Source organism: Scyliorhinus torazame, chromosome 1 (genome assembly GCF_047496885.1).
Source record: "Scyliorhinus torazame isolate Kashiwa2021f chromosome 1, sScyTor2.1, whole genome shotgun sequence".
NCBI lineage: Eukaryota > Metazoa > Chordata > Chondrichthyes > Carcharhiniformes > Scyliorhinidae > Scyliorhinus > Scyliorhinus torazame.
In genome coordinates this window covers 314182575-314209431 of record NC_092707.1, presented here as the reverse complement: position 1 = coordinate 314209431, position 26857 = coordinate 314182575, and the positions used below count along the sequence as shown (strand labels likewise).

Here is a 26857-nt window from a genome sequence, read left to right as displayed (position 1 = left end):
AAGGCGGACCCGTTGGTCGAAAGGGTTCACCTCCTCCACGCGAACCCGCAGTACGCTTACGTGGAGTACCCCGACGGCCGACAGGACACGGTCTCCCTGCGGGATCTGGCGCCCGCCGGCAACACACACCCCCCCGACACCATTCACCCAACCCCCCCCTTCCTGCCACCGCCGCACCCCGCGACCGCCCCCTTCCCAGGAGAATCGGTTCCCCTCCCCTCAGGCCCGACCAAGAATAAAGCCCAAGCTGAAACCGTAAGGCTCCCGGAGACGACAACACCGGTACAAGCACCACCACCACCACCGGGGCCGAGGCGATCGACACGGACGACCAGACCGCCCGACCGACTCGTGGCGTCGATCTAAATCAATATATGGACTTTTCACAAGAACATTTTGCTTTTCTCCCGATACCTTCTGTAAATAGTTGAAACAGGACAAAATTGTACATACTGTATTGCCATATGAATGTTTTCCTCCCAGGACCAGCCCTGTAAACCCTTACCACCATGTGAAGCATCACCCCGCCGGGTTCATTTTTGACAAGGGGTGAATGTGGTAGTATGTATTAGGGGTCATGTGGGACTGGAAGCCCTAATGTCATTGGCTGACAGATCCCGGGTCCTGGTTGGCCGTTGACCTCTAGCTCCGCCCTGAAGGCGGAGTATAAGAAGCCGGAGTCCTCCCCCGCAGGCCATTCTACTATCGAGCTGCGGGGGAACAGACACGCTTAATAAAGCCTCATCGACTTCACTCTATTCGTCTCACGGATGAAGTTAGTGTGAAAAGCCCCTAGTCGTCACATTCCGGCACCTGTTCGGGGAGGAGGGAATTGAATCGTGCTGCTGGCCTGCCTTGGTCTGCTTTAAAAGCCAGCGATTTAGCCCAGTGTGCTAAACCAGCCCCTGAGTTAGGCCACACTTGGAGTACAGTGTTCAATTCTGGTTGCCACACTACCAGAAGGATGTGGAGACTTTAGAGAGGGTGCAGAAGAGATTTACAAGGATGTTGCCTGGTATGGAGGGCATTAGCTATGAGGAGCGGTTGAATAAACTCGGTTTGTTCTCACTGGAACGACGGAGGTTTCGGGGCGACCTGATCGAGGTCTACAAAATTATGAGGGGCATGTACCGAGTGGATAGTCAGAGGCTTTCCCCCAGGGTAGAGGGGTCAATTACTAGGGGGCATAGGTTTAAGGTGCGAGGGGCAAGGTTTAGAGAAGATGTACAAGGCAAGTTTTTTTACACAGAGGGTAGTGGGTGCCTGGAACTCGCTGCCGGAGGAGGTGGTGGAAGCAGGAATGATAGTGACATTTAAGGGGCATCTTGACATATACATGAATAGGATGAGAATAGAGGGATATGGACCCAGGAAGTGTAGAAGATTTTAGTTTAGACGGGCAGCATGGTCGGCACGGGCGTGGAGGGCCGAAGGGCCTGTTCCTGTGCTGTACTTTTCTTTGTTCTAAAGCTGGACAGATAATCAAACCGCAGATACATTTCAGTGACGTTAAATTTATTCCTGTGTTCAAGGACATTGAGACATAATGCTACATTCTTATGCTTTCATGTAAATACTTTTATTCTTTAATGGTAAACTTTCAGTTGAGAAAAAAGGAAAATGTTGTGAAATGATGACATGCAGTTTTAAGGGGGCGATTTAGCCCAGGTCCAGGGGGTTCCGGCAAGCTAGGGGAAGGAAGCTTGAGGATTGAGGGATTCAAGGCAAGCCTGAGGGGGAAGAAAGTGGTTTGGGCAGGCATGATTGGATTGGGGCATGCCTGATTTTGAGGTGACAGGGGAGTTCTAGGTGCACCTGATTTTTGAGGGGAGTCCGGGCAGACCTGAGGGGATGGGAAGTCCAGGCAGGCCTGAGGCAGAGGGAAGCTCTGGGAAGGCCTGAAGGAATCCAGACAGGACTGACATGGGGATGGGAGTGAACAGGCCTGAGGGAGTCTGACAGGCCTGATATCAATGGTAGGCAGGGGCGGAATGGGTGTGTATCCATTTAGGCCATATTTTGAGGTGGTCAATCTGAGGGTTATGCCCAGATTGGCTGCACCCATGGTATCCTCAGCAACCCTCCCCATAGTGCCCTTTATTTCCCCCCCCAGCAGTTAGTCACTTGCACACAGATCCTTATTACACCATCAAGTTGAAGGATAAATCCACCTGCCCACACCTGGGTCCATGCCTGAAAAATTGACCATTTTTGTTCCTTCCATAGAAGCCTAACTGTGTGTTTCCGGTGTGTTTCTGTTTTAAAATACTATTCATTGGAATTAACAACACAAAAATGGCCTAAATAAAGGTTATGGGGAACAGAGAGAAGAGCAACAGGGCAGGAGGTGACTGCGCATGCTCAGGGCAACTTGCGACGTGGTGTTCTGCCGGAGAGGAGTCGGAAATGGCTGTGGCTGAGTGGCGTCAAGAGCTGGAAGATTATCTGAAAAGGCTGAATATCGAGACTGTGTGTGAGGAACACCCAGAGGTGAGCGACTGCATCGAGAGAAGCAGGAGAGTTGCTCGGCCCCGGGAACGCAAGCGTCGGCTGAGTGAGAGCTGGAACCCTGAATGGTCAGGTTCACTGGCTGGGTCGGAGTCCCAGCCCAGTGTCAACACCGCAATCAGCTGAACCCAGGCAACAGCTCAACCGGGGCATTCAGACCCCTTTTCGCGGGTACCCTGCTCTTGTTAATGCGGCGAATTCAGGATAAACTATTTTGCGGAGTGAATGAGTGGTTGAGGTGAATAGCGTAGATACGCTTTGAGAAGCTAGATGAGAAAGGATTAGATAAAGAAGGATGGCTGGGAGAAGGCTCGTGTGGAGAATAAATACCGATATGGACATGTTGGCCTGTTTCTGTTAATGTCTTTTGATAACTTGAAGTAAGTTATGTTATCAACTGGCATAAGCTTGATTGGCTTAAGCGAAATGCTGTAATATACTTGTATCAGCTTGTTATGTACTCGTTGCACAAGTGTATTTTTTAGCAGCTGCTGAATGGCAGCAGCCAAATAATGCAGGGAGGTATGTAGTATTCGCAGATAACCAATCAATAGAGCAAAATTCCCAAATATGCCATGGTTGTATTTCTTGTTGTCTGTTGCTTTAAAGTGACACTTGAGCAGTGAAAAATCAACATCCATAAGTGGGAACAAATTACCCAAGTTAAAGCATGGTGTAAAACCATCCATTAAGGCACCAAGGTTAACCTTATTGTTGAACCACAGAATGAAATACAGTGCAAAAGAGGCCCTTTCACCCATTGATCTGCACTGACACATGAACATTTCCTGACCTACCTGCCTAATCCATTTGCCAGCACTTGGCCCATAGCCTTGTATGTTATGATGTTCCAGGTACTTTTAAATGATGTGAGGCAATATAAACATTAGTTGAGGAAGTCTCACTTGAAAAATCTAAATTTACAACCTAGTGTATCTGCAATCCATTGACCTGCAGATATTCTGAGCAAAAAAAAAAAATTCATCAAAGAACTCACTGGCAAATGTGAGATGATATTCTGGCTGTCTTTGGTATTGAGAAGTGTCTGAGATTAACAGCTTAATAAATGTAATAATGAGCCTGACATGCTTTTTGCTGTATTTGGGAAATGTAGATGCCACTTCTGATTGAACCACTTTCTTTTTTTTTTAAATTTAGAGTACCCAATTATAATTTTTTCCCCAATTAATGGGCAATTTAGCGTGGCCAATCCATCTAACCTGCACATCTTTGGGTTGTGGGGGTGAAACCCACGCAATCATGGGGAAAATGTGCAAACTCCACACGGACAGTGACCCAGGGCTGGAATTTGAACCAGGGTCCTCAGTGCTGTAGTCCCAGTGCTAACCACTACGCCACACGCCGCCCCGTTTGAACCACTTTCTAAGTGAGCTGTCACGTCTGTTCTTTTTTTTTTTACAAACATTTTATTAAGGCATTTATGGTTTTTTAATTTTTATTTCTTTATTAACATTTTTTTAAAAAAGAGTACCCAATTCATTTTTTTCCAATTAAGGGGCAATTTAGCGTGGCCAATCCACCTACCCTGCACATCTTTTGGGTTGTGGGGGTAAAACCCGCACAAACACGGGAGAATGTGCAAACTCTGTTGATCCCCAAATTTCTTTTTCTGTCAGTCTGGCCTCAATAAAAGTTGAGATGGATTCGCACGTAAAAAGAAGTTATTTATTTAGCTTGCAAGCTTAATTCATCTTACAGAAACATAAGAGACATCCAGCCTCTTAAGCTCCAGAAAAACGACTGAACTAAAAGACAAAGGGATCTCTGTAAAATCAATTCAAATGGTATCAAGTTTCACATACTCGACGGACATAGGTCAGGCTATGTCCCTCCTGACCTGTTTGATCTATTCTGATTGGCTCACTTCCAATCCCTTTCTCTGGCCCCTATCAATGCAGCATCACTCTCATAGACACACCTCTTCCTGCTTTTTCCATGCGGTCTCAAATCCCTTTGTCCCTAACTGCCAGAATCAAAGTGGCTTATTTCTACATTACATTAACTAGTATCTCTGAAGTAACTATTTTATATCACATTCGTCAACTCCACACGGACCATGACCCAGAGTCGGGATCGAACCCGGGACCTCAACGCCGTGAGGCCGCAGTGCTAACCGACTGCGCCACCGTGCTGCCCTTATTTATGGTTTCATAATAAAAGATACCAATACAAATGTAAACATAATTCAGTGCGTAACACACCCCTCTATCTCCCACTGTTCCTGCCTAATCTAGACAAAAAATAGCCTACTCCCCCGTTACTCCTTAATCCCCCCTTATTGAACCTGCTGACAGTTTAGTTTTCTCCGAAGAAGTCGACAAACTGCTGCCCCCTCCGAACGAACCCTAACGTCGATCCTCTCAGGGCGAACTTAATTTTCTCAAGTCTGAGAAACCCGGCCATGTCGCTAACCCATACCCCTGATTTTTGCGGGCTTTGAGTCCCTCCACACTAGTAATATCTGTCTCCGGGCTACCAAGGAGGCAAAGGCCAAAACGTCAGCCTCTCTCACCCCTGGACTCCCGGGTCTTCCAACACTCCATTTCTGGACTTGGCGCCACCCTCGTTTTTAGTACCATGGACATGACATCCGCAAATCCCTGCCAGAATCCCCTAAGCTTTGGACATGGCCAAAACATGTGGACATGATTTGGGGGCACTCCTGCACACTTCACACACCTGTTCTCTACCCCAAAAAACCGTCATGTGTGCCCGGTGACCCACCTTGAATTGTATCAGGCTGAGCCTGGCACATAATGAGGACTCTTCAGAGCATCCTCCCACAGGCCCGTCTCTAATTCCTTTCCCAACTCATCTTCCCATTGACGTTTTATCTCGCCTATCTGTGTTTCCTCCCACTTCATCAGTTCTTTATTGATTTCCGATACCTTTCCGTCCCCCACCCGTTCTAGAAACTACCTTGTCCTGTATCCCCTGCAGTGGTAGAAGCGGAAAGGTCAAAACCTGCACAAAGTCCCTTTATCTGCAGATATCGACCGACCCCCCCCCCCCCCCCCCCCCCCAAGCAATTTAAACTCTTCTTCCAGGTCTTCCAAACAGGGAAAGATCCCATCAATAAACACATCTCCCAGCCTCTCAATCCCTGCTGTCAAGTCCTTTCTCGAGAATTAATTTAAACTGTCTTGGGTTTATATAGTTTTCAGTGTAACTCAAGTTATTTGGCATATGCCACACTACTATACAGCTAAAGATAAAAGTGCAGTCGTTTTTACTTTTAATGGAATCTCAAATTGTGCATTGTACAGTGAAACCAGCCATCATCTTTATCCACATCTATGGTCTGGGAGCACACTCTTTTCTACCAAAATGGTCATCTGCTGAAAGCCAGTTATTCATGAAAAGTAAAACTAGGAGGACTTTCAAAGGTGGGACCGGTTCCCGCTGTCACTGGCAGAGAGTACAGACCGTGAAAATGGCGGTCCTCCCGAGGTTTCTGTTTGTTTTTCAGTGCCTCCCCATCTTTATCCCCAAGGGCCTTTTTTAACCGAGTAAACAAGGTGATTTCGGGTTTTTTGTGGGCGGGTAAAACCCTGCGAGTGAAGAAAGTGTTCCTGGAGCGTGGCCGAGGGGAGGGTGGGCTGGCGCTGCCGCTGCCATTAATGGGCGGCAAATATACCCATGATTAGGAAGTGGGTATTGGGGGGGGTGGGGGGTTGTCGGTATGGGAGCGAGTAAAGGCAGCATCATGCAACAACACCAGTTTGGGGGCATTGGTAACGGCACCTCTGCCGTTCTCACCGGCCCAGTACTCCACAAGCCCGGTGATAGTGGCAGCCCTGAGAGTCTGGAGGCAGTGGAGGAAGCATATGAAAGTGGAGGGAGCTTCGGTCTGGGCTCCAATCGGCAATAACCATCGGTTTGTACCGGGAAGGCTGGATGGGGGGTTTCGGAGATGGCAGACAGCAAGGGATTGAGAGGATGGGGATATATTTATAGATGGGAGCTTCCCCTGTTTGAAGGATTTAGAGGAGAAATTTGAACTGCCAGCAGGAAATGGATTCAGGTATCTGCAGGTACGGGATTTTTTGTGAAGGCAGGTTTCGACCTTTCTGCTCCTACTGCCATGGGTTATACAGGACAGGGTAGTTTCCAGAATGGGGGTGGGAGGGGAAGGTTTCGGATATTTATAAAGAACTCATGGAGTCAGAGGAGCTGCAGACAGAGGAGCTGCAGACAGAGGAGCTGCAGACAGAGGAGCTGCAGACAGAGGAGCTGCAGACAGAGGAGCTGCAGCGCAAATGGGAAGGTGAGCTGGGGGGGGGCGGGGAGATAGAGGCAGGTCTTTGGGCAGATGCATTAAGCAGAGTCAACACGTCCTCATCATGTGCCAGGCTCAACCTGATTCAGTTTAATGTCGTTCACCAGGCACAGATTACGGTGGCCTGGATGAGCAAGTTTTTTGGGATAGAGGACAGATGTGCGAGATGTGCATATGTTTTAGGCATGTCCGAAGGTTAGGAAATTTTGGCAGGGTTTTACAGAAGTCATGTCCACGGTGTTAAAAACAAGGGTGGTGCTGGGTCCAGAGGTGGCGACTTTCAGGATGTCGGAAGATCCGAGAGTCCAGGGGGTGAGAGAGGTATCGTCTTGGCCTTTGCCTCCTTGGTAGCCCGGAGACGGATATTGGTAGCGTGGAGGGACTCAAAGCCCTCAAATTCCGAGATCTGGCTTAGTGACATGGCTTAAGAACCAGAACAAAGAAAATTACAGCACAGGAACAGGCCTTTTGGCCCTCCCAGCCTGCGCCGATCCAGATCCTTTATCTAAACCTGTCTCTATTTTCCAAGGATCTACTTCCCTCTGTTCCCCGCCCGTTCATATATCTGCCCAGATGCATCTTAAATGATGCTATCATGCCCGCCTCTACCACCTCCGCTGGCAAAGCGTTCCAGGCACCCACCACCCTCTGCGTAAAAAACTTTCCACGCACATCTCCCTTCAACTTCCCCCTCTCACCTTGAAATCGTGACCCCTTGTAATTGACACCCCCACTCTTGGAAAAAGCTTGTTGCTATCCACCCTGTCCATACCTCTCCTAATTTTGTAGACCTCAATCAGGTCCCCCCTCACCCTCCGTCTTTCCAATGAAAACAATCCTAATCTACTCAACCTTTCTTCATAGCTAGCACCCTCCATACCAGGCAACATCCTGGTGAACCTCCTCTGCACCCTCTCTCAAGCATCCACATCCTTCTGGAAATGTGGTGACCAGAACTGCATGCAGTATTCCAAATGTGGCCTAACCAAAGTCCTATACAATTGTAACATGACCTGCTGACTCTTGTACTCAATACCCCGTCCGTTGACTTCCGGTTGCGGCAGGGATGAGCTAGCCGCACGTTTCGGCGGCTCTAGCTCCGACGGAACTTCGGGCTCTTTTAAGAGCCCCAACGGGGACTTTGCGGCCGAAAAACCCGGTGCGAGGCGCGAGGGAAGGGAGTCCCCCCCCCCCCCCCCCCCGAACGACGGAGGGAAAAACCGGCAGCGGCGGCTGCAGCCCGAAGAATCTGCACCCAGAAGGTCAGAGGGAGTGGAACAAAATGGCGGCGGAGAAACCACAGGTGACATGGGGGCCTGAGCAGGACGAGGTGGTGAGACGGTGCGTGGACCTGCTGAAGAAGGAGGTAATGACCCCGTTGTTACAAGCAATTGAGGGGCTTAAGGAGACTTTAAAGACCCAGGAGACTGAACTTCGCGTGGTGGAGCAGAAGGTGTCAGGTATTGAGGACGAGGTCCTGGGCCTGGCGGTCAAGACTCAGACGCACGAGGCACTTCATAAAAAGTGTGCTGACAGGATTGAGGCCCTTGAAAATGGAGCGCGAAGGAAGAACCTTAGGATACTAGGTCTCCCGGAGGGTGTGGAAGGAGTGGACTGTGGAGCGTACGCAAGTAAGATGCTGAGCTCACTGATGGGTGCTGAGGCCCCTGCGGGCCCCATGGAGGTGGAGTGGGCAAATCGGATCCCGGCGAGAAGACCAAAAGCGGGAGAATCACCGAGGGCGATAATCGTGCGATTCTACCGCCTTAAGGATAGAGAAGAGGTCCTGAGATGGGCTAAAAAGGTGCGGAGTAGCAGATGGGAGAATGCGGTGGTAAGGATCTACCAGGATTGGAGTGCGGAGGTGGCGAGAAGGAGGGCGAGCTTCAACCGAGCCAAAGAGGTTTTGCGCAAAAGGAAGGTGAAGTCTGGGATTCTGCAGACGGCAAGACTATGGGTCACTCATCAGGAGAGACACTATTATTTCGAGACGGCGGAGGAAGCATGGTCCTTCATCAATGAAGAGAAACTGGACCGGAACTGAGGGACTGATGCTGCAGGGAACTGTTATTGTTGTTATTATTGTTTTTGTTAATGGGATGGTGAAAGTTAATCGAGAAGTAAACAGGGAAGGGGGGGGACACTGTGGAAATGTGGGCGCCGATGAGGGGGGAGAGGCGGGACATAGTCGGAGAATGGGGAAGGAGAGGGGGAGGGGAAAGGGAGCTGCGCCATAAGAGGCGGGTCAGGTAAAGGGATGTTCCCGCGCCAGAAAGAATAAGGCGGGAAAACCGGCGCAAGGCGGATGGGAGTTCCCTCACACCGGGGGGGTCAAGGAGCGAGCAGAAGTAGCCAGGGTCAGTTGAAGTCAGCTGACTTACGGAAGTGATATGGGGGGAGCAATCAAGCTAGATAGGGATCTAGCGGGGGGGGGAAGGGGACAACTGGGTTGCTGCTGCGGAAATCCAAAAGGAAATGGCCAAAGAGAGGGTGGTCGGGGGCGGAATGCGACGCTGGGGGAGCGAGCGGGAGTGCGGAGGCGGGATATGGGACTGGCCTAGAGAAGGTAATGGCTAGTCGACACTGGAGGGGGGGCAGGTAGCCCCCCAGTGAGGCTTATCACGTGGAACGTGAGAGGCCTGAACGGACCGATTAAAAAGGGCCCGTGCGCTCGCGCATTTGAAAGGACTAAGGGCAGACGTGGTTATGCTCCAAGAGACGCACCTAAAGGTGGCGGACCAAGTTAGGCTAAGGAAAGGATGGGTGGGACAGGTGTTCCACTCAGGACTGGACGCAAAGAACAGAGGGGTGGCCATTTTGGTGGGGAAACGGGTAGCATTTGAAGCAAAGACCATCGTAGCAGATAGTGGAGGTAGATATGTAATGGTGAGTGGTAGGCTGGAGGGCATGGAGGTCGTGTTGGCTAATGTGTATGCCCCAAATTGGGACGATGCGGGGTTCATGAGACAAATGCTGGGGCGTATTCCGGACCTGGAGGCAGGAAATTTGATTTTAGGAGGGGACTTCAATACGGTGCTGGACCCGGGGCTAGATAGATCCAGCTCAAGGACTGGAAGAAGGCCGGCAGCGGCCAAGGTACTTAAGGGGTTTATGGACCAAATGGGGGGGAGTGGATCCATGGCGATTTCTTAGACCCAGGGCTAGGGAGTATTCCTCCTTCTCCCACGTCCATAAAGTGTACTCCCGGATAGATTTTTTTTGTTTTAGGAAGGTCGTTTATCTCTAGGGTGGAAGAAGCTGAATACTCAGCCATAGCGGTTTCGGATCATGCCCCACATTGGGTGGACCTGGAAGTAGGACAGGGAGCAGAGAACACTCTGGCGATTAGATGTGGGACTGATGGCGGATGAGGGAGTGTGTGCAAGAGTGAGGGGGTGTATCGAGAGATACCTGGAGGTCAATGACGACGGCGAGGTCCCTTTGGGAGTGGTCTGGGAAGCACTAAAAGCGGTGGTCAGAGGAGAGCTGATTTCTATTGGGGCCCACAAAAGGAAAACAGAGGCCAAGGAAAGGGATAGATTACTGGGGGAGATTTTAAGGGTGGACAGGGAATTTGCAGAGACCCCGGAGGAGGAGCTGTACAGGGAGAGGAGACGACTCCAGACCGAGTTTGACCTTCTGACCACCAGAAAGGCGGAGGTACTGTGGAGGAAGGCACAGGGGAGGAGGTATGAATATGGGGAAAAGGCTAGTCGCCTGTTGGCGCACCAACTGCGAAAGAGGGCAGCAGCGAGGGAGATAGGAGGAATTAGGGATGAAAGGGGAGACACCGTGCGAAGGGCAGGAAAGATAAATGAGGTGTTTAAGACCTTTTATGAAGAACTGTATAGGTCTCAGCCCCCAGAGGGAGAGGAGGGGATGCGGCAGTTCCTGGACCAGTTGAGGTTCCCAAAAGTGGAGGAGCAGGCGGTGGCAGGCCTGGGGGCGCCGATTGAGGTGGACGAGGTTATTAAGGGACTGGGAAGCATGCAAGCAGCGAAGGCCCCGGGGCCGGACGGGTTCCCGGTGGAATTCTACAGAAAATATGTGGACTTGTTGGCCCCGTTGTTGGCGAGGACGTTCAATGAGGCCAGGGAAGGGGGGACACTACCCCCGACAATGTCGGAGGCGACGATATCGTTAATTTTGAAGAGGGACAAAGATACGATGCAGTGTGGGTCCTATAAACCTATTTCACTATTGAACGTGGACGCCAAACTGCTAGCAAAGGTGCTGGCATCGAGGATAGAGGACTGTGTCCCAGGGGTGGTGCACGAAGACTAGACAGGGTTCGTAAAAGGGAGACAATTGAATGTTAACGTGCGACAGCTATTAGGGGTGATAATGATGCCCTCAGTGGAGGGGGAGGCAGAGATAGTGGCGGCAATGGATGCAGAGAAGGCATTTGATAGGGTGGAGTGGGAATATTTATGGGAAGTGTTAAGGAGGTTTGGGTTTGGGAACGGATTTATTCGCTGGGTTAGACTACTTTATGGGGCACCAACGGCAAGCGTAGTTACAGGTCGACATAGATCGGAGTATTTCCGATTATGTAGGGGAACAAGACAGGGATGCCCGCTGTCTCCATTGTTGTTTGCGCTGGCCACTGAACCTCTGGCCATTACGCTGAGAGACTCCAGGAAATGGAGAGGGGTGATTAGAGGGGGAGAAGAACACCGAGTCTCGTTATACGCGGATGACCTATTGCTATACGTGTCGGACCCAGCGGGGGGGATGATAGAGGTTATGCGAATCTTGAGGAGGTTCGGGGAATTTTCGGGGTATAGGTTAAACATGGGGAAGAGTGAATTATATGTGATACATCCAGGGGACCAGAGTAGAGAGATAGAAGGCTTACCGCTAAGGAAAGTGGAAAGAAACTTCCGATACTTGGGGATTCAGATCGCTAGGAGCTGGGGAACCTTGCACAGACTTAATCTGACACGGCTGGTAGAACAAATGGAGGAGGACTTTAAGAGGTGGGACATGCAGCCTTTATCGCTGGCGGGCAGGGTGCAAGCAATTAAGATGATGGTCCTCCCGAGGTTCTTATTTGTATTTCAATGTCTCCCTATTTTAATCACCAGGACCTTTTTTAATAAAATAGATAGGAGCATTACGAGCTTTGTGTGGGCAGGGAAAGTTCCGAGAGTAAGGAGGGGGTTCCTTCAGCGCAGTAGGGACAAAGGAGGACTGGCACTACCGAACTTGGGAGATTATTATTGGGTCGCCAATGTGGCAATGATACGTAGATGGATGATGGAGGGTGAGGGAGCGGCGTGGAAAAGGCTGGAGAGAAGGTCCTGTAAAGGGACGAGTCTAGAGGCGCTGGTGACGGCGCCGCTACCATTCTCACCGAAAAAGTACACCACGAACCCAGTGGTGGCGGCAACACTGAACATATGGGGACAGTGGAGGCGACAGAGAGGTGTGCGGGGAGCCCTGGTGGGGTCCCCTATCAGGAACAACCATAGGTTCGCCCCAGGAAGAATGGATGGAGGATTTCAGAGCTGGTACCAGTTGGGAATTAGGAAGGTGGGAGATTTATTCATAGATGGGACTTTTGCGAGCTTGGGAGCACTGGAGGAAAAGTATAAGTTACCCCGGGGGAATTTCTTGAGATATATGCAGGTGAGGGCGTTTACTAGACAACAGGTGAGGGAATTTCCGCGGCTCCCGACACAGGGGATACAGGACAGGGTGCTTTCAGGGGTGTGGGTCGGAGAGGGCAAGGTGTCAGAGATTTATAGATAGCTGAGGGAAGAGGGGGAGGAGTCGGTGGGCGAACTGAAAAGAAAGTGGGAAGAAGAATTAGGGGAGGAGATAGAGGAGGGTATGTGGGCTGATGCCCTAAGCAGGGTAAATTCCTCTAGCCTGATTCAATTTAAGGTGCTACATAGAGCACACATAACGGGGGCAAGATTGAGCAGGTTCTTTGGAGTGGAGGACAAATGTGGGAGGTGTGGCGGGAGCCTGGCAAACCACGCACATATGTTTTGGGCGTGCCCGGTATTGGAAGGGAGTGACGGGAGTGATTTCGCAGGTGGTGAAGGCCCGGGTCAAACCAGGCTGGGGGTTAGCTCTATTTGGAGTTGCGGAAGAGCCGGGAGTGCAGGAGGCGAAAGAGGCCGATGTCGTGGCCTTTGCGTCCCTCGTAGCCCGGCGCAGGATCCTACTCATGTGGAAGGAGGCGAAACCCCCCAGACTGGAGGCCTAGGTAAACGATATGGCGGGGTTTATTAAACTGGAGCAGATAAAGTTTGCCCTGAGAGGATCGGCTCAAGGGTTCACCAGGCGGTGGCAGCCATTTCTCGACTACCTAGGGGAACGTTAGAGGGAAGACAGATGACCAGCAGCAGCAACCCAGGGGGGAGGGGGGGGGGGGAGGAGGCTTAGTTGAGTATAGCTCAATAGAGTACGAGGTTTTGTTACTTGTATATTATTATTATTATTATTATTATTTAAAAAGTTTAAAAATTTCTGTTTTGTTATTGTTATCGTTTCGCTCGTTTTGTAAGCGGGAAAAATGTTGCTCAGGGAAAAAAAATTTCAATAAAATATATATTTTTTTAAAAATACCCCGTCCGTTGAAGGCAAGCATGCTGTATGCCTTCTTGACCACTCTATCGACCTGCGTTGCCACCTTCAGGGTACAATGGACCTGAACTCCCAGATCTCTGTACATCAATTTTCCCCAGGACTCTTCCATTGACCGTATAGTCCGCTCTTGAATTAGATCTTCCAAAATGCATCACCTCGCATTTGCCTGGATTGAACTCCATCTGCCATTTCTCTGCCCAACTCTCCAATCTATCTATATTTTGCTGTATTCTCTGACAGTCCTTGCTATCTGCAACTCCACCAATCTTCGTATCATCTGCAAACTTGCTAATCAGACCACCTATACCTTCGTCCAGATCATTTATGTATATCACAAACAACAGTGGTCCGAGCACGGATCCCTGTGGAACACCACTAGTCACCTTTCTCCATTTTGAGACACTCCCTTCCACCACTACTCTCTGTCTCCTGTTGCCCAGCCAGTTCTTTATCCATCTAGCTAGTACACCCTGAACCCCATAGGACTTCACTTTTTCCATCAACCTGCCATGGGAAACTTTATCAAACGCCTTACTGAAGTCCATGTATATGACATCTACAGCCCTTCCCTCATCAATTAACTTTGTCACTTCCTCAAAGAATTCTATTAGGTTTGTAAGACATGACCTTCCCTGCACAAACCATGCTGCCTATCAGTGATAAGTCTATTTTCTTCCAAATGTGAATAGATCCTATCCCTCAGTATCTTCTCCCAACAGTTTGCCTACCACTGACGTCAAGCTCACAGGTCTATAATTCCCTGGATTATCACTGCTACCCTTCTTAAACAAAGGGACAACATTAGCAATTCAGTCCTCCGGGACCTCACCCGTGCTCAAGGATGCTGCAAAGATATCTGTTAAGGCCCCAGCTATTTTGTCCCTCGCTTCCCTCAGTAACCTGTGATAGATCCCATCCGGACCTGGGGACCCGTCCACCTTAATGCCTTTTAGAATACCCAAAACATCCCCCTTCCTTATGCCGACTTGACCTAGGGTATTTAAACATCCATCCCTAGCCTCAACATCCGTCATGTCCCTCTCCTTGGTGAATACCGATGCAAAGTACTCATTAAGAATCTCACCCATTTCCTCTGACTCCACGCATAAATTCCCTCTTTTGTCTTTGAGTGGGCCAATCCTTTCTCTAGTTACCCTCTTGCTCCTTATATATGAATAAAAGGCTTTGGGATTTTCCTTAACCCTGTTAGCCAAAGATCCCTTTTAGCCCTCTTTATTGCGCGTTTGAGATTTGTCCTACTTTTCCCGATATTCCTCCAAAGCTTCATCAGTTTTAAGTCACCTAGATCTTATATATGCTTCCTTTTTCATCTTAGCTAGTCTCACAATTCCACCTGTCATCCATGGTTCCCTAATCTTGCCATTTCTATCCCTCATTTTCACAGGGACATGTCTGTCCTGCACTCGAATCAACCTTTCCTTAAAAGACTCCCACATTTCAAATGTGGATTTACCCTTAAACAGCTGCTCCCAATCCACATTCCCTAGCTCCTGCCGAATTTTGTTGTTCTTGGCCTTTCCCCAATTTAGCACTCTTCCTTTAGGACCACTCTCGTCTTTGTCCATGAGTATTCTAAAACTTACGGAATTGTGATCGCTATTCCCAAAGTAATCACCGACTGAAACTTCAACCTGACCGGGATCATTCCTCAATACCAGGTCCAGTATGGCCCCTTCCCGAGTTGGACTATTTACATACTGCTCAAAAAAACTCTCCTGGATGTTCCTTACAAATTCTGCTCCATCTACGCCTCCAACACTACATGCGTCCCATTCAATGTTGGGGAAGTTAAAATCTCCCATCACGACCACCCTATTGCTCCTACATTTTTCTATAATCTGTCGACATATTTGTACTTCTACTTCACGCTCGCTTTTGGGAGGCCTGTAGTAAAGTCCCAACAATGTTACTGCACCCTTCCTATTTCTTAGCACTACCCATATTGCCTCAGTGCTCGGATCCTCCATCGTGCCCTCCTTAATCACAGCTGTGATATCATCACTGACCAGTAATCCAACTCCTCCACCCATTTTATCTCCCTCTCTATCCCTCCTGAAGCATCTATACCCTGGGATATTTAGTTGCCAGTCTTGCCCTTCCCTCAACCAAGTCTCCGTAATACCAATAACATCATATTCCCAGGTATTAATCCAAGCCCTAAATTCATCTGCCTTACCTGCTTCACTTCTCGCATTGAAACAAATGCACCTCAGACCACCTGTCCCTTTGCGTTCATCACCTCTTCCCTGTTTACTCTTCCCCTTAGTCACATTGAGTTTATTATCTAGTACCTTACTGGCTTTAGTTGCTGCCTCTTTACTGACCTCTAACTTCCTAATCTGGTTCCCATCCCCCTGCCACATTAGTTTAAAACCTCCCCAACAGTGTTAGCAAAAGCACCCCCTAGGACATTGGTTCCAGTCCTGCCCAGGTGTAGACCATCCGATTTGTAATGGTCCTACCACCCCAGAACGGTTCCAATGTCCCAAAAATCTGAAGCCCTCCCTCCTGCACCATCTCTCAAGCCACGTATTCATTCTGACTATTCTTGAATTTCTACTCTGACTGTCTCGTGGCACTGGTAACAATCCTGAGATTACTACCTTTGAGGTACTACTTTTTAACTTGTCTCCTAACTCCCTAAATTCTGATTGTAGGACCTCATCCCGTTTTTTTGCCTATATGCACCACGACAACTGGCTGTTCACCCTTCCCCTTCAGTATGTCCTGCAGCCGATCTGAGATATCCCTGACCCATGCACCCGGGAGGCAACATACCATTTGGGAGTCTCGTTTTCGACCACAGAAACGCCTGTCTACTCCCCTTACGATTGAATCCCCTATGACTATAGCCCTGCCAGTTTTTTTCCTGCCCTTCTGTGCAGCAGAGCCAGCCACGATGCCATGAGCCTGGCTACTACTGCCTTCCCCTAGTGAGTCATCTCCAACAGTATCCAAAACGGTATACCTGTTTTGGAGGGAGATGACCGCAGGGGACACCTGCACTGCCTTCCTGCTCTTTCTCTACCTTTTGGTCACCCAATCCCTGTCTCCCTCACCAATCCTAATCTGCGGTGTGACCAACTCACTGAATGTGCTATCCACGACCCCCTCCGCATCGCGGATGCTCCAAAGTGAGTCCATCCGCAACTCCAGAGCCGTCATGCGGTCTAACAGGAGTTGCAGCTGGACACACTTCCCGCACATGAAGGAGTCAGGGGCATCGGCCGCGTCCCTGAACTCCCACGTTGAGCACGAGGAGCATAACAAGGGTCTGGGATCTCCTGTCATTTTTACACTTTACCTTAACTGATTACAAATATAATGTCAAATAATGAATAAGTGAAAGGAATAAAGATTTTACTTACCAATCACAATACTTACCAACACACAGAGTTAAATTTCTCCCAGCTACTGCTAATTGGAGCACTTTCGTTACCAGCCAATCAGGTCACTGCTTTGCTGTGATGTCACTCTACAAGGTAAATTTTTAAAGAGGAAAACTTACCTTCCCGACAGCCCCCTGACCCCTGCTCCCGCCGAAAATCTGAAGGCCGCTTCTCCGGCAGCTGTGTCCCCGCCGCTCTCCTTGCGCTCTTTTATCCTGAGTCCCCGCCGCTCTCCTCGCGCTCTTTCACCAGCAGTCACTCTGTCCTCACTCCGACCGGATTCAGCTGGAAACTCCCAACAGTAAGTTTAAAAAAATTTTACTCCCCTTCTCAGCAAGCACTCACTCAACAACCACTGCAGCCCGCACGATAACACCGCCGGGAAAAGAAAAACTACTTGCCAGTCACCAGCCAATCACTTACCTGCAGGCTGTGACATCACGGTTCAACTTCTTTCTACATCTACCTGCCCTCGAGTCTCCCTCTTGATCTTTACTCGGCTGGGATCCTTACAGTGATTGTCTTTTTTTTTGGTTAGAGGAGGAGGTAGGGAGGGAAACACTGAAGAAGTGTTTCGGGTTTAATTGTCACTTGACAACAGCTCCTCCACAAACCACCTTCAAGATACGGTGACCGCAATGCAGTGATGCAAAGTTCCCCCGCAACAGCCAATCAGCAGCTCCACTCTACTGCCCTCTTGGTTTCTCAGACTTGAGAAAATAAAGTTTGCCCTAAGAGGGTCAATACTGGGTTTGTCCAGAGGTGGCAGCCGATTGTCGACTTCTTTGGAGAAAACTAACTGTCAGCAAAGGTGTGTGGGGAGGGGGGGGGGGAGTTAGATTATTGTTTAGAGGAGGTGGGACTTGTGAGGGAGGGAGGCGGTCTTTGCATTATGTTTATATTTGTATTTGTACTGCTTACTGTTATTATTATAAATGCCGTAATAAAATGTTTTTCAAAAAAATAGTAAAACTATGTTTAAAACAAATCGCTATGTTAACTTACTTATAAAATGCCATTAAAGTAATTAAATATCCCAAGGAACTTCACAGGAGGATTTATTAAATAAAGTATGATAAGGAGGCATTAGATTAGATTACTAAAAGCTTGGTCAAAGAGGAAGGTTTGAAGTGTCTTAAAAGAAGCAAGGTGGAGAGATAGTGAGGGAATTCCAGAGTTTAGGATTGAGAGAACTGAAGCCATAGCCACCAAGAGTTGATTAATTTGATTGATTTTGATTTGATTTATTGTCACGTACCGAAGTATAGTGAAAAGTATTTTTCCGCGGCCACGGGAACGTACACAGTAGAGAAAAAAGAATAATCGACAGAGTACATTGACAAATGGTACATCAACACACCGTGATTGGTTACAGTGCGGAACAAGGTGCCAAACAAAGCAAATACATGAGCAAGAGCAGCATAGGGTGTCGTGAATAGTGTCTTACAGGGAACACATCAGTCCGAGGTAGAGTCGTTGAGTCTAGTAGCTGTGGGGAAGACACTGTTCCTATGTCTGGATGTGTGGGTCTTCAGATGCACACAACCTTCTGAGTGAAGCAATTATGATTTGGAAATGCACAAGAGGCCAGAATTAAAGGAGTGCAGTGCAGATATCTTGGAGGGTTTTGAGGCTGAAGATGGGGAAGGGCAAGGCCATGATGGGATTTGAAAACAAGGATGCAAATTTTAATGTCAAGATATTGTTTCACTCGGAGCCAATGAAGGTCAGCGAGCACAGAGATGGTAAAGGAACTGGACTTGCTGCAAGTTGAGACACGCACAACAGAGATTGGAAGATGTAAAGTTTATGGAGGGTGGAATGTTGGAGACCAGCCAGCTGTGTGTTGGGAGGTAATGAAGTCATTGGATGAGTTTCAGCAGCAGATGAGCTGAGATGGGGACAAATGTCAGCAATGTTACAGAGGTGGAAAAGGTGGTCTCAGAGATGGTATGAATATGAGGTCAGAAGCTCATTTCAGGATCAAATGTAACGGTTGCAAACAGACTGAATTAATCTCATGTTGCTGCCAGGAGGGGTTGCCGGGAGGGCGTTGGTAGTTAGGAAATGGAGTTTGGAGCAATATAGTTTTTGATTAAAATGCGGGACTGAAAATATTAACTTAAACTAGCTCATTTCCTGTGGCATTTCTAGTAGGAGAGCACAGTCCCTTACTGTTTCTGTTGCTTTTATGTGCTGGCTCTCTCTCTCTGTCAACTTTTCTTCTTGCCTCTTTTGCACTTCCTGCTTCTTGCTCCCTAAACTCTCTTTGCTTTTAACTACCTTCTTCACCATGTCTCTTGTTTTCTTTCCTTTTGAGTGGGTGGGTGGTATGGCAGGGTAACTTACCGCTGAGAACTGCAGGTTGCATTATCCTTTTGAAATTGTGAGGTAAATGTGGCCTGCAACTCTACACAATCCCCCTGCCCCATCACTCATGCTATCTCACTTCCAACCTACCTGTTTGAAGCTCTTCATGTGAGCGAAAGAATGGGTTTTATGTGAACTGCTCATTCTCATGAACTCTTCTCTGTTGTACCTCCCCATTGACCCATCGGTTTCAGTCAGCTGATTGGAATGAGGCACCTTGATGAGGAGGAAAGGGTGTGACTGTGAAGAATGGCTGGGTAATTGTAAAGAGGAAGTTTGGAAGTGATAATGATAGGAGGATTGCACAGGGGATTTGATGGAAAGTTTAATGCTGGAAGCACACCTCAACTAAAATAGCCTGGATGAGGCCATTGTAGGCTTCTTTGGCAGGCAGGTCTGCAGCTCCACACACGAACGGCATATCTGGCCCCTCCACATCCTCCTCCAAGGATGCTAGGAACTCTCCATTTTCCCCTGGTGCCATCTCCAATTCTCTCTATGAAGTGCACAGCAGACCACAACAATCCGGGAGACCCTTGCTGGGGCACATTGAAGGGCACCCCCAGATCTGTCAAGGCAACAGAATCACATATTCAGAAAACCAATCTCTTTCTCTATCCCAGGGGCCTGCTGGTGACTTTAATTTTTAAAAAGAAATCTGATAAACTGCCAAATCATTGTAGCAGTTCAACTAGTTAAATGACACTGAAGTATCTTTGGAAATTGAGCAAACAGCAGGTGTGCGGAAGAACCTGAGGCCCTCGAGTAGAAGCATGAATGAAGGCATTAAAAGTTTAAAAAAATCATACTTTTTAAATTCATACAGAAGAACAAAAGAAATAGGAGCAGGAGTAGGCTATTTCACCCCTCCAGTCTACTGCACCCTTTGATAATGGGCGGCATGGTAGCACAGGGGTTAGCACGGTTGCTTCACAGCACCAGGGTCCCAGGTTCGATTCCCGGCTTGGGTCACTGTCTGTGCGGAGTCTGCACGTTCTCCCCGTGTCTGCGTGGGCTTTCTCCAGGTGCTCCGGTGTCCTCTCACAAGTCTCGAAAGACGTGCTGTTAGATCATTTGGACATTCTGAATTCTCCCTCCGTGTACCTGAACAGGCGCCAGAATGTGGCAACTAGGGGCTTTTCACAGTAACTTCATTGCAGTGTTAATGTCAGCCTACTTGTGAGAATAAAGATTATTATTATAAGATCATGGCTTGCCTCCCTGTCAAGCAACAAATCTATGTAACTCAGCCTTGATAAATTACCCATCATCCACTGCTCTCTGGGGAAGAGATTCCCACAGACTAATGGTCCGCTGAGAGAAAAGATACCTCCTCATCTCAGTCTTAAATGGGAGATTTCTAATTTTCAAATTATGTCCCCTAATTCTAACCCCCCCCCCCCCCCCCCCAAACCACCACCATACACACACACACACACACACACACACACACACACACACATCCTTTCAGCATCTACCCTGTCAAATCCTTTCAGGATTTTATGTGCCTCAATAAGATCACCTCTCATTCTTCTAAACTCTAATGGGCCCAACCTGCTTACCCTTTCCTCATAAACTAATCCCTTCAACCCAGGAATCAGTCAAGTGAAAATATTCTTGGGATGTGGATGCAATTGGTAAGGCTGCCCTAAGAAACTGATGGTGGACCACTTTCTTGAACCACAACTGCATAAAGTTATAGCACAGAAATGGACCACGTGACCCAACTGATCTATGCCAGTGATTATGCACATCCATGATTTAATACTACTGAATGGCTTGCAAGGCCAGTTTGGAGGGTAGTTAAGAATCGATCACATTGGTGCATGGGATTGGAACCAGATGCAGGCCAATCTGGGTAAGGATGACAAATTAAGCAAACATGTGAGTTTCTACATCATTCTGAGAGTATCATAGTGATTTTTGCTGATACAAACTTCTTGTTTATAGTTTTTGAATACATATTCTGTTAATTATCAGCCCAGTAATATAATCACTCCATTATAATATTTATTAAAAGTAATTTGAGGTTTCAGTCAGAACAGATTGTGGCAGTAGCAGTATTGTTTTCAGAAATGGCACTGCTGCCTACCAACACCAGGGGTCTGGGTTCAATTCCGCCCTTGGGTGACGACAGTCTGTGTTGAGTTTGCACATTCTCCCCATGTCGGCGTGGGTTTCCTCTGGGTGCTCCAGCTGTTTCCCACAGTCCAAACATGTGCAGATTAGGTGGGGTTATGGGGATAGGACCTAGGTAGAGTGCTCTTTCGGAGGATTGATGCAAACCTGGTGGGCCCAATGGCCTCCTTCCGCACCGTAGGGAATCTGTGGGAATTTGAGTGATTTTTGGACAAAAGTAAATATAGCGCCACATTGTGGCAGTACAGGGAATCCAGATAAACCAAAGATGAGATTAACATTGGAAATCTGAGTGCATTATCACCTACAGGAATTGTAGTGAAACATAACAGACTAACCAACACACACTCATTCCCAGTGGAATTTCCACAGGGAATGATTACATCACATTTTCAAGAACTATACAAGAATCTTGATTATTGATCTTCCCAGCAGTGTGTATGGAGATTCAAGAGTAAGTATAACCTTCAGGTGAAGCAGGTTCTGGCGATTATTAGATTAGGGGTCACAATTTTAAAAGTTCTACATTCTGTTCTTATTTATTTCATAGAATTTACAGTGCAGAAGGAGGCTATTGAGCCTATTGAGTCTGCATCGGCCCTTGGGAAAGAGCAATCTACACCTCTACCCTATCCCCGTAACCCAGTAGCCCCACTCAACCTTTATGGACACTAAGGGAATTTAGCATGGCCAATCAACCTAACCTGCACATCTTTAGACTGTGGGAGGAAACCGGAGCACCCGGAAGAAACCCACGCAGCCACGGTGAGAAAGTGCAAACTCCGCAAGACAGCGACCCAAGCTGGGAATCGAACCTGGGACGCTGGAGCTGTGAAGCAACTGTGCTAAGCACTATGGTACCGTGCACCCTTAATTTATCTCGTTCATTTTATAAATTCACATGTCCAGATTTATAATGGAAACATGTCATGCTGTGATTACACTTTCTTTCCAGCCCTTCCATTAGAATAAGTCCTAATTTATGTGTGACAGGTTTATTTAGGCTATTCCCATTAAAAATATGAATATAAAAATCTTACATTAGTTGATAGAGGGTGAATGTGTACAGTGGTTAGCACTGTTGTTTCACGGCACCAGGGTCCCAAGTTCGATTCCCAGCTTGGATCACTGTCTGTGTGGATTCTGCATGTTCTCCCCATATCTGCGTGGGTTTCCTCCGGGTGCTCCGGTTTCCTCCCACAGTCCAAAGATGTGCAGGTTAGGTGGATTGGCCACATAAAATTGCCCTTAGTGCCCAAAAGGGTTAGATGGGGTAACGGGGTTAAGGTGGAGGTGTGGGGTTAGGTAGGGTGCTCTTTGCAAGGGCCGGTGGAGATTAGATGGGCCGAGTGGCCTCCTTCTGCACTGTAAATTCTATGATCTATGAGACATTTGTATAATTCATTCAGCTTGCTTGTAGAACTATTTGGTTTCTAAATTTGAATATTGTATCCTGCAAAGCATAGATTATTCTTAATTTCAGAATTTTTACTTTTTTTTTTAGGTGTTCACAGTTGAAGCTATGATGCCTTATGTACAACATCTTAAAGGGGCACACAGTAAGAATTTGTTTCTTAAAGACAAGAAGAAAAAAAGCTTATGGTTGGTGACAGTTTTATACGACAGACAAATCAACTTGAATGACCTAGCAAAGAAGCTGGGTTGTGGAAGTGGAAATCTGCGCTTTGCAGATGAAGGGACAATGCTGGAAAAATTAAAAGTTGGTCAAGGTTGTGCAACACCATTTTCTTTGTTTTGTGATAAACAAGGGGATGTAAAATTTGTGTTAGATTCAAACTTTGTGGATGGAGGACATGAAAGACTGTATTTTCATCCAATGATTAATTCAGCCACTATGGGTATTAAGCCTGTAGACTTCCTGAATTTTGTGAAGGAAACCGGACATGAACCTACAATTCTAAATTTTGATTAAAAAAGAAACAAAGATTTCAGTCAACGGACTTGCAGCTGGCTAGATGTGTCCAATTTTTACAGTAACATTTTTGAAATTGGCATTGCTTTCATTGTAGTAAATACTTCCTCTAACTGTTTTTAAAGTTTTAACATGGGTTCCATCATTGTAATGGAAGAGTGCCACAGTCTCAAATGTATTAATTACCTGCCATATCATGTCTTTTACCACTAATTGAATAAATACATGGGATGGAGAGCATTGCTTCCAATGTATTTGTAAGATAATTTCCTTTTCCAAATGTTCACAGCACAAATTTATTTTGAAAGTTTTCCTTGCGATATGGTGATGTTAGTGCTGGAAAAATATACAAATTTCTGTTTTGAATATAAAGCCTTTGCATAAATAGATGCAGAAAACGTCTCTCTACTCTTTCCAGGCATCTGCCTCTGCTCCAAAATTAGAAAAAGAACTTCTAGTGCTTCACTGACCGTTTTACATTTTCCACAATATTTAACCTGGAGCTTCCTGAGTGAGAGAACCAGATCTGCATGGTACCATTTAGGATCAAATGGAGGTGGGACTAAAGGAAAAAGACCACTACCAAGGTATTTGCTATCCAAAAAAAAGAATTGGACAACTGAATTAAAAAAAAAAAAAAATTTGAAGTGCCCAATTTTGTTTCTTTAATTCTGCTAACGAACGAGACTCCCACATGCTAAATAGTTACGCGACCCCCGATATGAAGGGAATAGATAGGATAGATGCGGGCAGGTTGTTTCCACTGGCGGCTGAAAACAGAACTAGGGGGCAGAGCCTCAGAATAAGGGGAAGTAGATTTTAGGACTGAGCTTAGGAGGAACTTCTTCACCCAAAGGGTTGTGAATCTATGGAATTCCTTGCCCATTGAAGCAGTTGAGGCTCCTTCATTAAATGTTTTTAAGATAAAGATAGATAGTTTTTTGAAGAATAAAGGGATTAAGGGTTATGGTGTTCAGGCCGGAAAGTGGAGCTGAGTCCAAAAAAGATCAGCAATGATCTAATTGAATGGTGGAGCAGGCTCGAGGGGTCAGATGGCCTACTCCTGCTCCTAGTTCTTATGTTCTTAATAGAAGGGCAATTTTAGCGTGGCCAATCCACCTACCCTGAACATCTTTGGGTTGTGGGGGTGAGACCCATGCAGGAACCGGGAGAAAGTGCAAACTCCACATGGACATTGACCCGGGGCTGGGATGGAACTTGGTTCCTCGGCATTTGAGGTAGCAGTACCACCTTGCCCCCTGGACAACTGAACTTCGATTACGACTACTGAATTCCTGTTCCTCAACTCAGATTGACGATTGAGCAGGAGTGCCAGCGTGTTCTGGCCGCAAATGGGCAGCCGCTCAACCCATTAGGGCCCAGAGAATCGACCGGCATGGCGCGATCCCCGCTCCCACCCAAAAACCGACGCCGGAGAATTCTCCGACCTACCACCTAACAACCTCCATCAACTGATGAATCAGTATGTTTCCATGTTGAACATCGCTTGGAAGAAGTGTTGAGGGTAGCAAGATGTCCTACCCTCCATTGTGATGTGTGTCTCTACCACTGTGCAAAATGGGCTAGATTCGAAAAGGACAAGCAGTTCAAACTTGTGTATCTGTAAGGCGGTGTGAACTATTAGCAATGACAAAATTGTACTCCACAGTCTGTAAACTCGTGGCCCAGCATATTTCTTACCCTACCGTGACCATCAAGCCAAGGGATCAACTATAATTCATTGAGGAGTAAGGAGAGCATATCAGGAGCAGCATCAGGTATCCTAAAAATGAGGCAACAATCTAGTGACATTTTAACGCAGGACAAATGTGCTTAACAACAGAAGCAGCGATGTAAAGAACTAAGTGATTGTGTGAACACAACTCTGCAGTCCTATCACAAACCGTTTGAATGGTGGTGGACAATTAAACAAACCCCATCTTGAATGCCGCTCCATGCACCAGTGCAAAAGACAAGGGTAAAGTGTTTACAACCATCCTGTCCAGAAGTGTCATGTGGATGATCCACCAGTGTTGCCTCTTGAGATCCTCAGCCACACAGGTGCCAGTCTTAACGAGAAATGGCTGAGTGCGCTGGACCCAGCTAAGACTATGGGGTCTTGATAACATCATGGGCGCAATTTAACAAAATGCGAACAAAGTCTCGTAGTGAGCATGTTTAGCCACCTGTTCCCGGTGCTTGCAGTGCCGAGAAACACCCCGCTATTTAACGCGGCCCGGTTAGATGGGGCCTCAGCAGGAAACACGCGGCCGAGGCCGCACATAGCCTGTTTTCTGCACTTTAAATGGCATCCCTGAGGCAACCCAAGTGAGACCAGCTGTCTCGCTCTAATATGCAGATTTGCCAAAAGGTGATCCCACCCATAAAGGGCAGGATTCACATCGCAACGTCTCGTGAGATTACGTTAGATCTCGCAAGGCGTTGCAAGCCAGGTGTATCCCAGGAGCGGGATAATGTGGCCATTCGATTATGCCCCCTAGTGTTGAAGATTTCTACTCCAAAAGTAGCTATTCTTCTGGCCAAGCTGATCAATACAGCTACAACATTGACATCTACTGACAATGTGGAAAATTCCCCAACCAACCTATCCACAAAAAAGAACAAACCCACTCCAACCATTTACTGCTAAAATAAAATCAAAATACTGAAAATTCTGGAGTACTGAAATAACAAGTGCTGGAAATACTTAGCCGATCTAGCAGCATCTGTAGAGAGAGAAACAGACTTAATGTTTCAAGCCCAATGTCATTGGGCTCAATGTTAACTGTGTAACTCTCTCCACGGATGTTAACTGTGTTGCTCTCTCCACAGATGTTACCAGACCAGCTGAGTTATTCCAACACTTTCTGTTTTGATTTCAGCCATTTACTGCTCCTTCAGATAACTCCCAATCATAGTATACTTATGGAAGATATCATTGATATTGCTTTTAAGCAGCACCTACTCAGCAATAACACACTCACTAATGCTGAGTTAAGGTTCGCAGGGCCACTTGGCTCCTTACCTCATTATAACCTTGGTTCAAATATTGACAAAAGAGTTCAATCCCATAGGTGAAGTGAGAGTAACTGTCCTTGACATCAAGGCAGTATTTCACTGAATGTGACATCAAAGAGCCCTAGTAAAATTGAAGCAAATTGGAATTGGGGAAATCTCCACTGGAGGCATACCTATTATAAAGCAGTGTTTTTCAAACTTTTTTGCCCAGGACCCATTTTTAGCCAACCGGCTGTCTTTCGGGACCCACACCGCCCGACCTTTGTGACTCACGCTGGCCGACCTTCGCGACCCACATCGGCCGACCTTCCCCATGCCGCCCGAATGTCATGGCCCACCATTTTCACTTACAATCTCACTTGCTTTGTTATTCAATGTTACAATTCTGATAATGACTTCTGTGGATGATTTAAGATCTCACTGCATCCGTTGAAAAATATCAAGAGGTTTGTCGATTAACTCGCCATACTTAGTCTTCAAATGTCTTTGAAGTTTTGAGGGTTTTAAGCTTTCATTTGCCAATGCTTTCCTGCATATAACACACATGAACTTTGAATCCTGATTTGCAGTAGCACAATT

The 26857-nt window shown here is 47.3% G+C and overlaps 1 protein-coding gene across 1 annotated transcript; it reads left to right on the top strand.

Annotated features, from left to right (window-relative positions):
* The first annotated feature begins 2364 nt into the window (after positions 1–2364).
* Positions 2365–23497, top strand: prorsd1 (prolyl-tRNA synthetase domain containing 1). Its single transcript, XM_072507847.1, has 2 exons — positions 2365–2490; positions 22832–23497. The coding sequence occupies exons 1-2, from the start codon at positions 2407–2409 to the stop codon at positions 23258–23260; spliced, it is 513 nt and encodes a 170-aa protein (XP_072363948.1). The 5' UTR covers positions 2365–2406; the 3' UTR covers positions 23261–23497.
* Positions 23498–26857: the final 3360 nt, after the last annotated feature.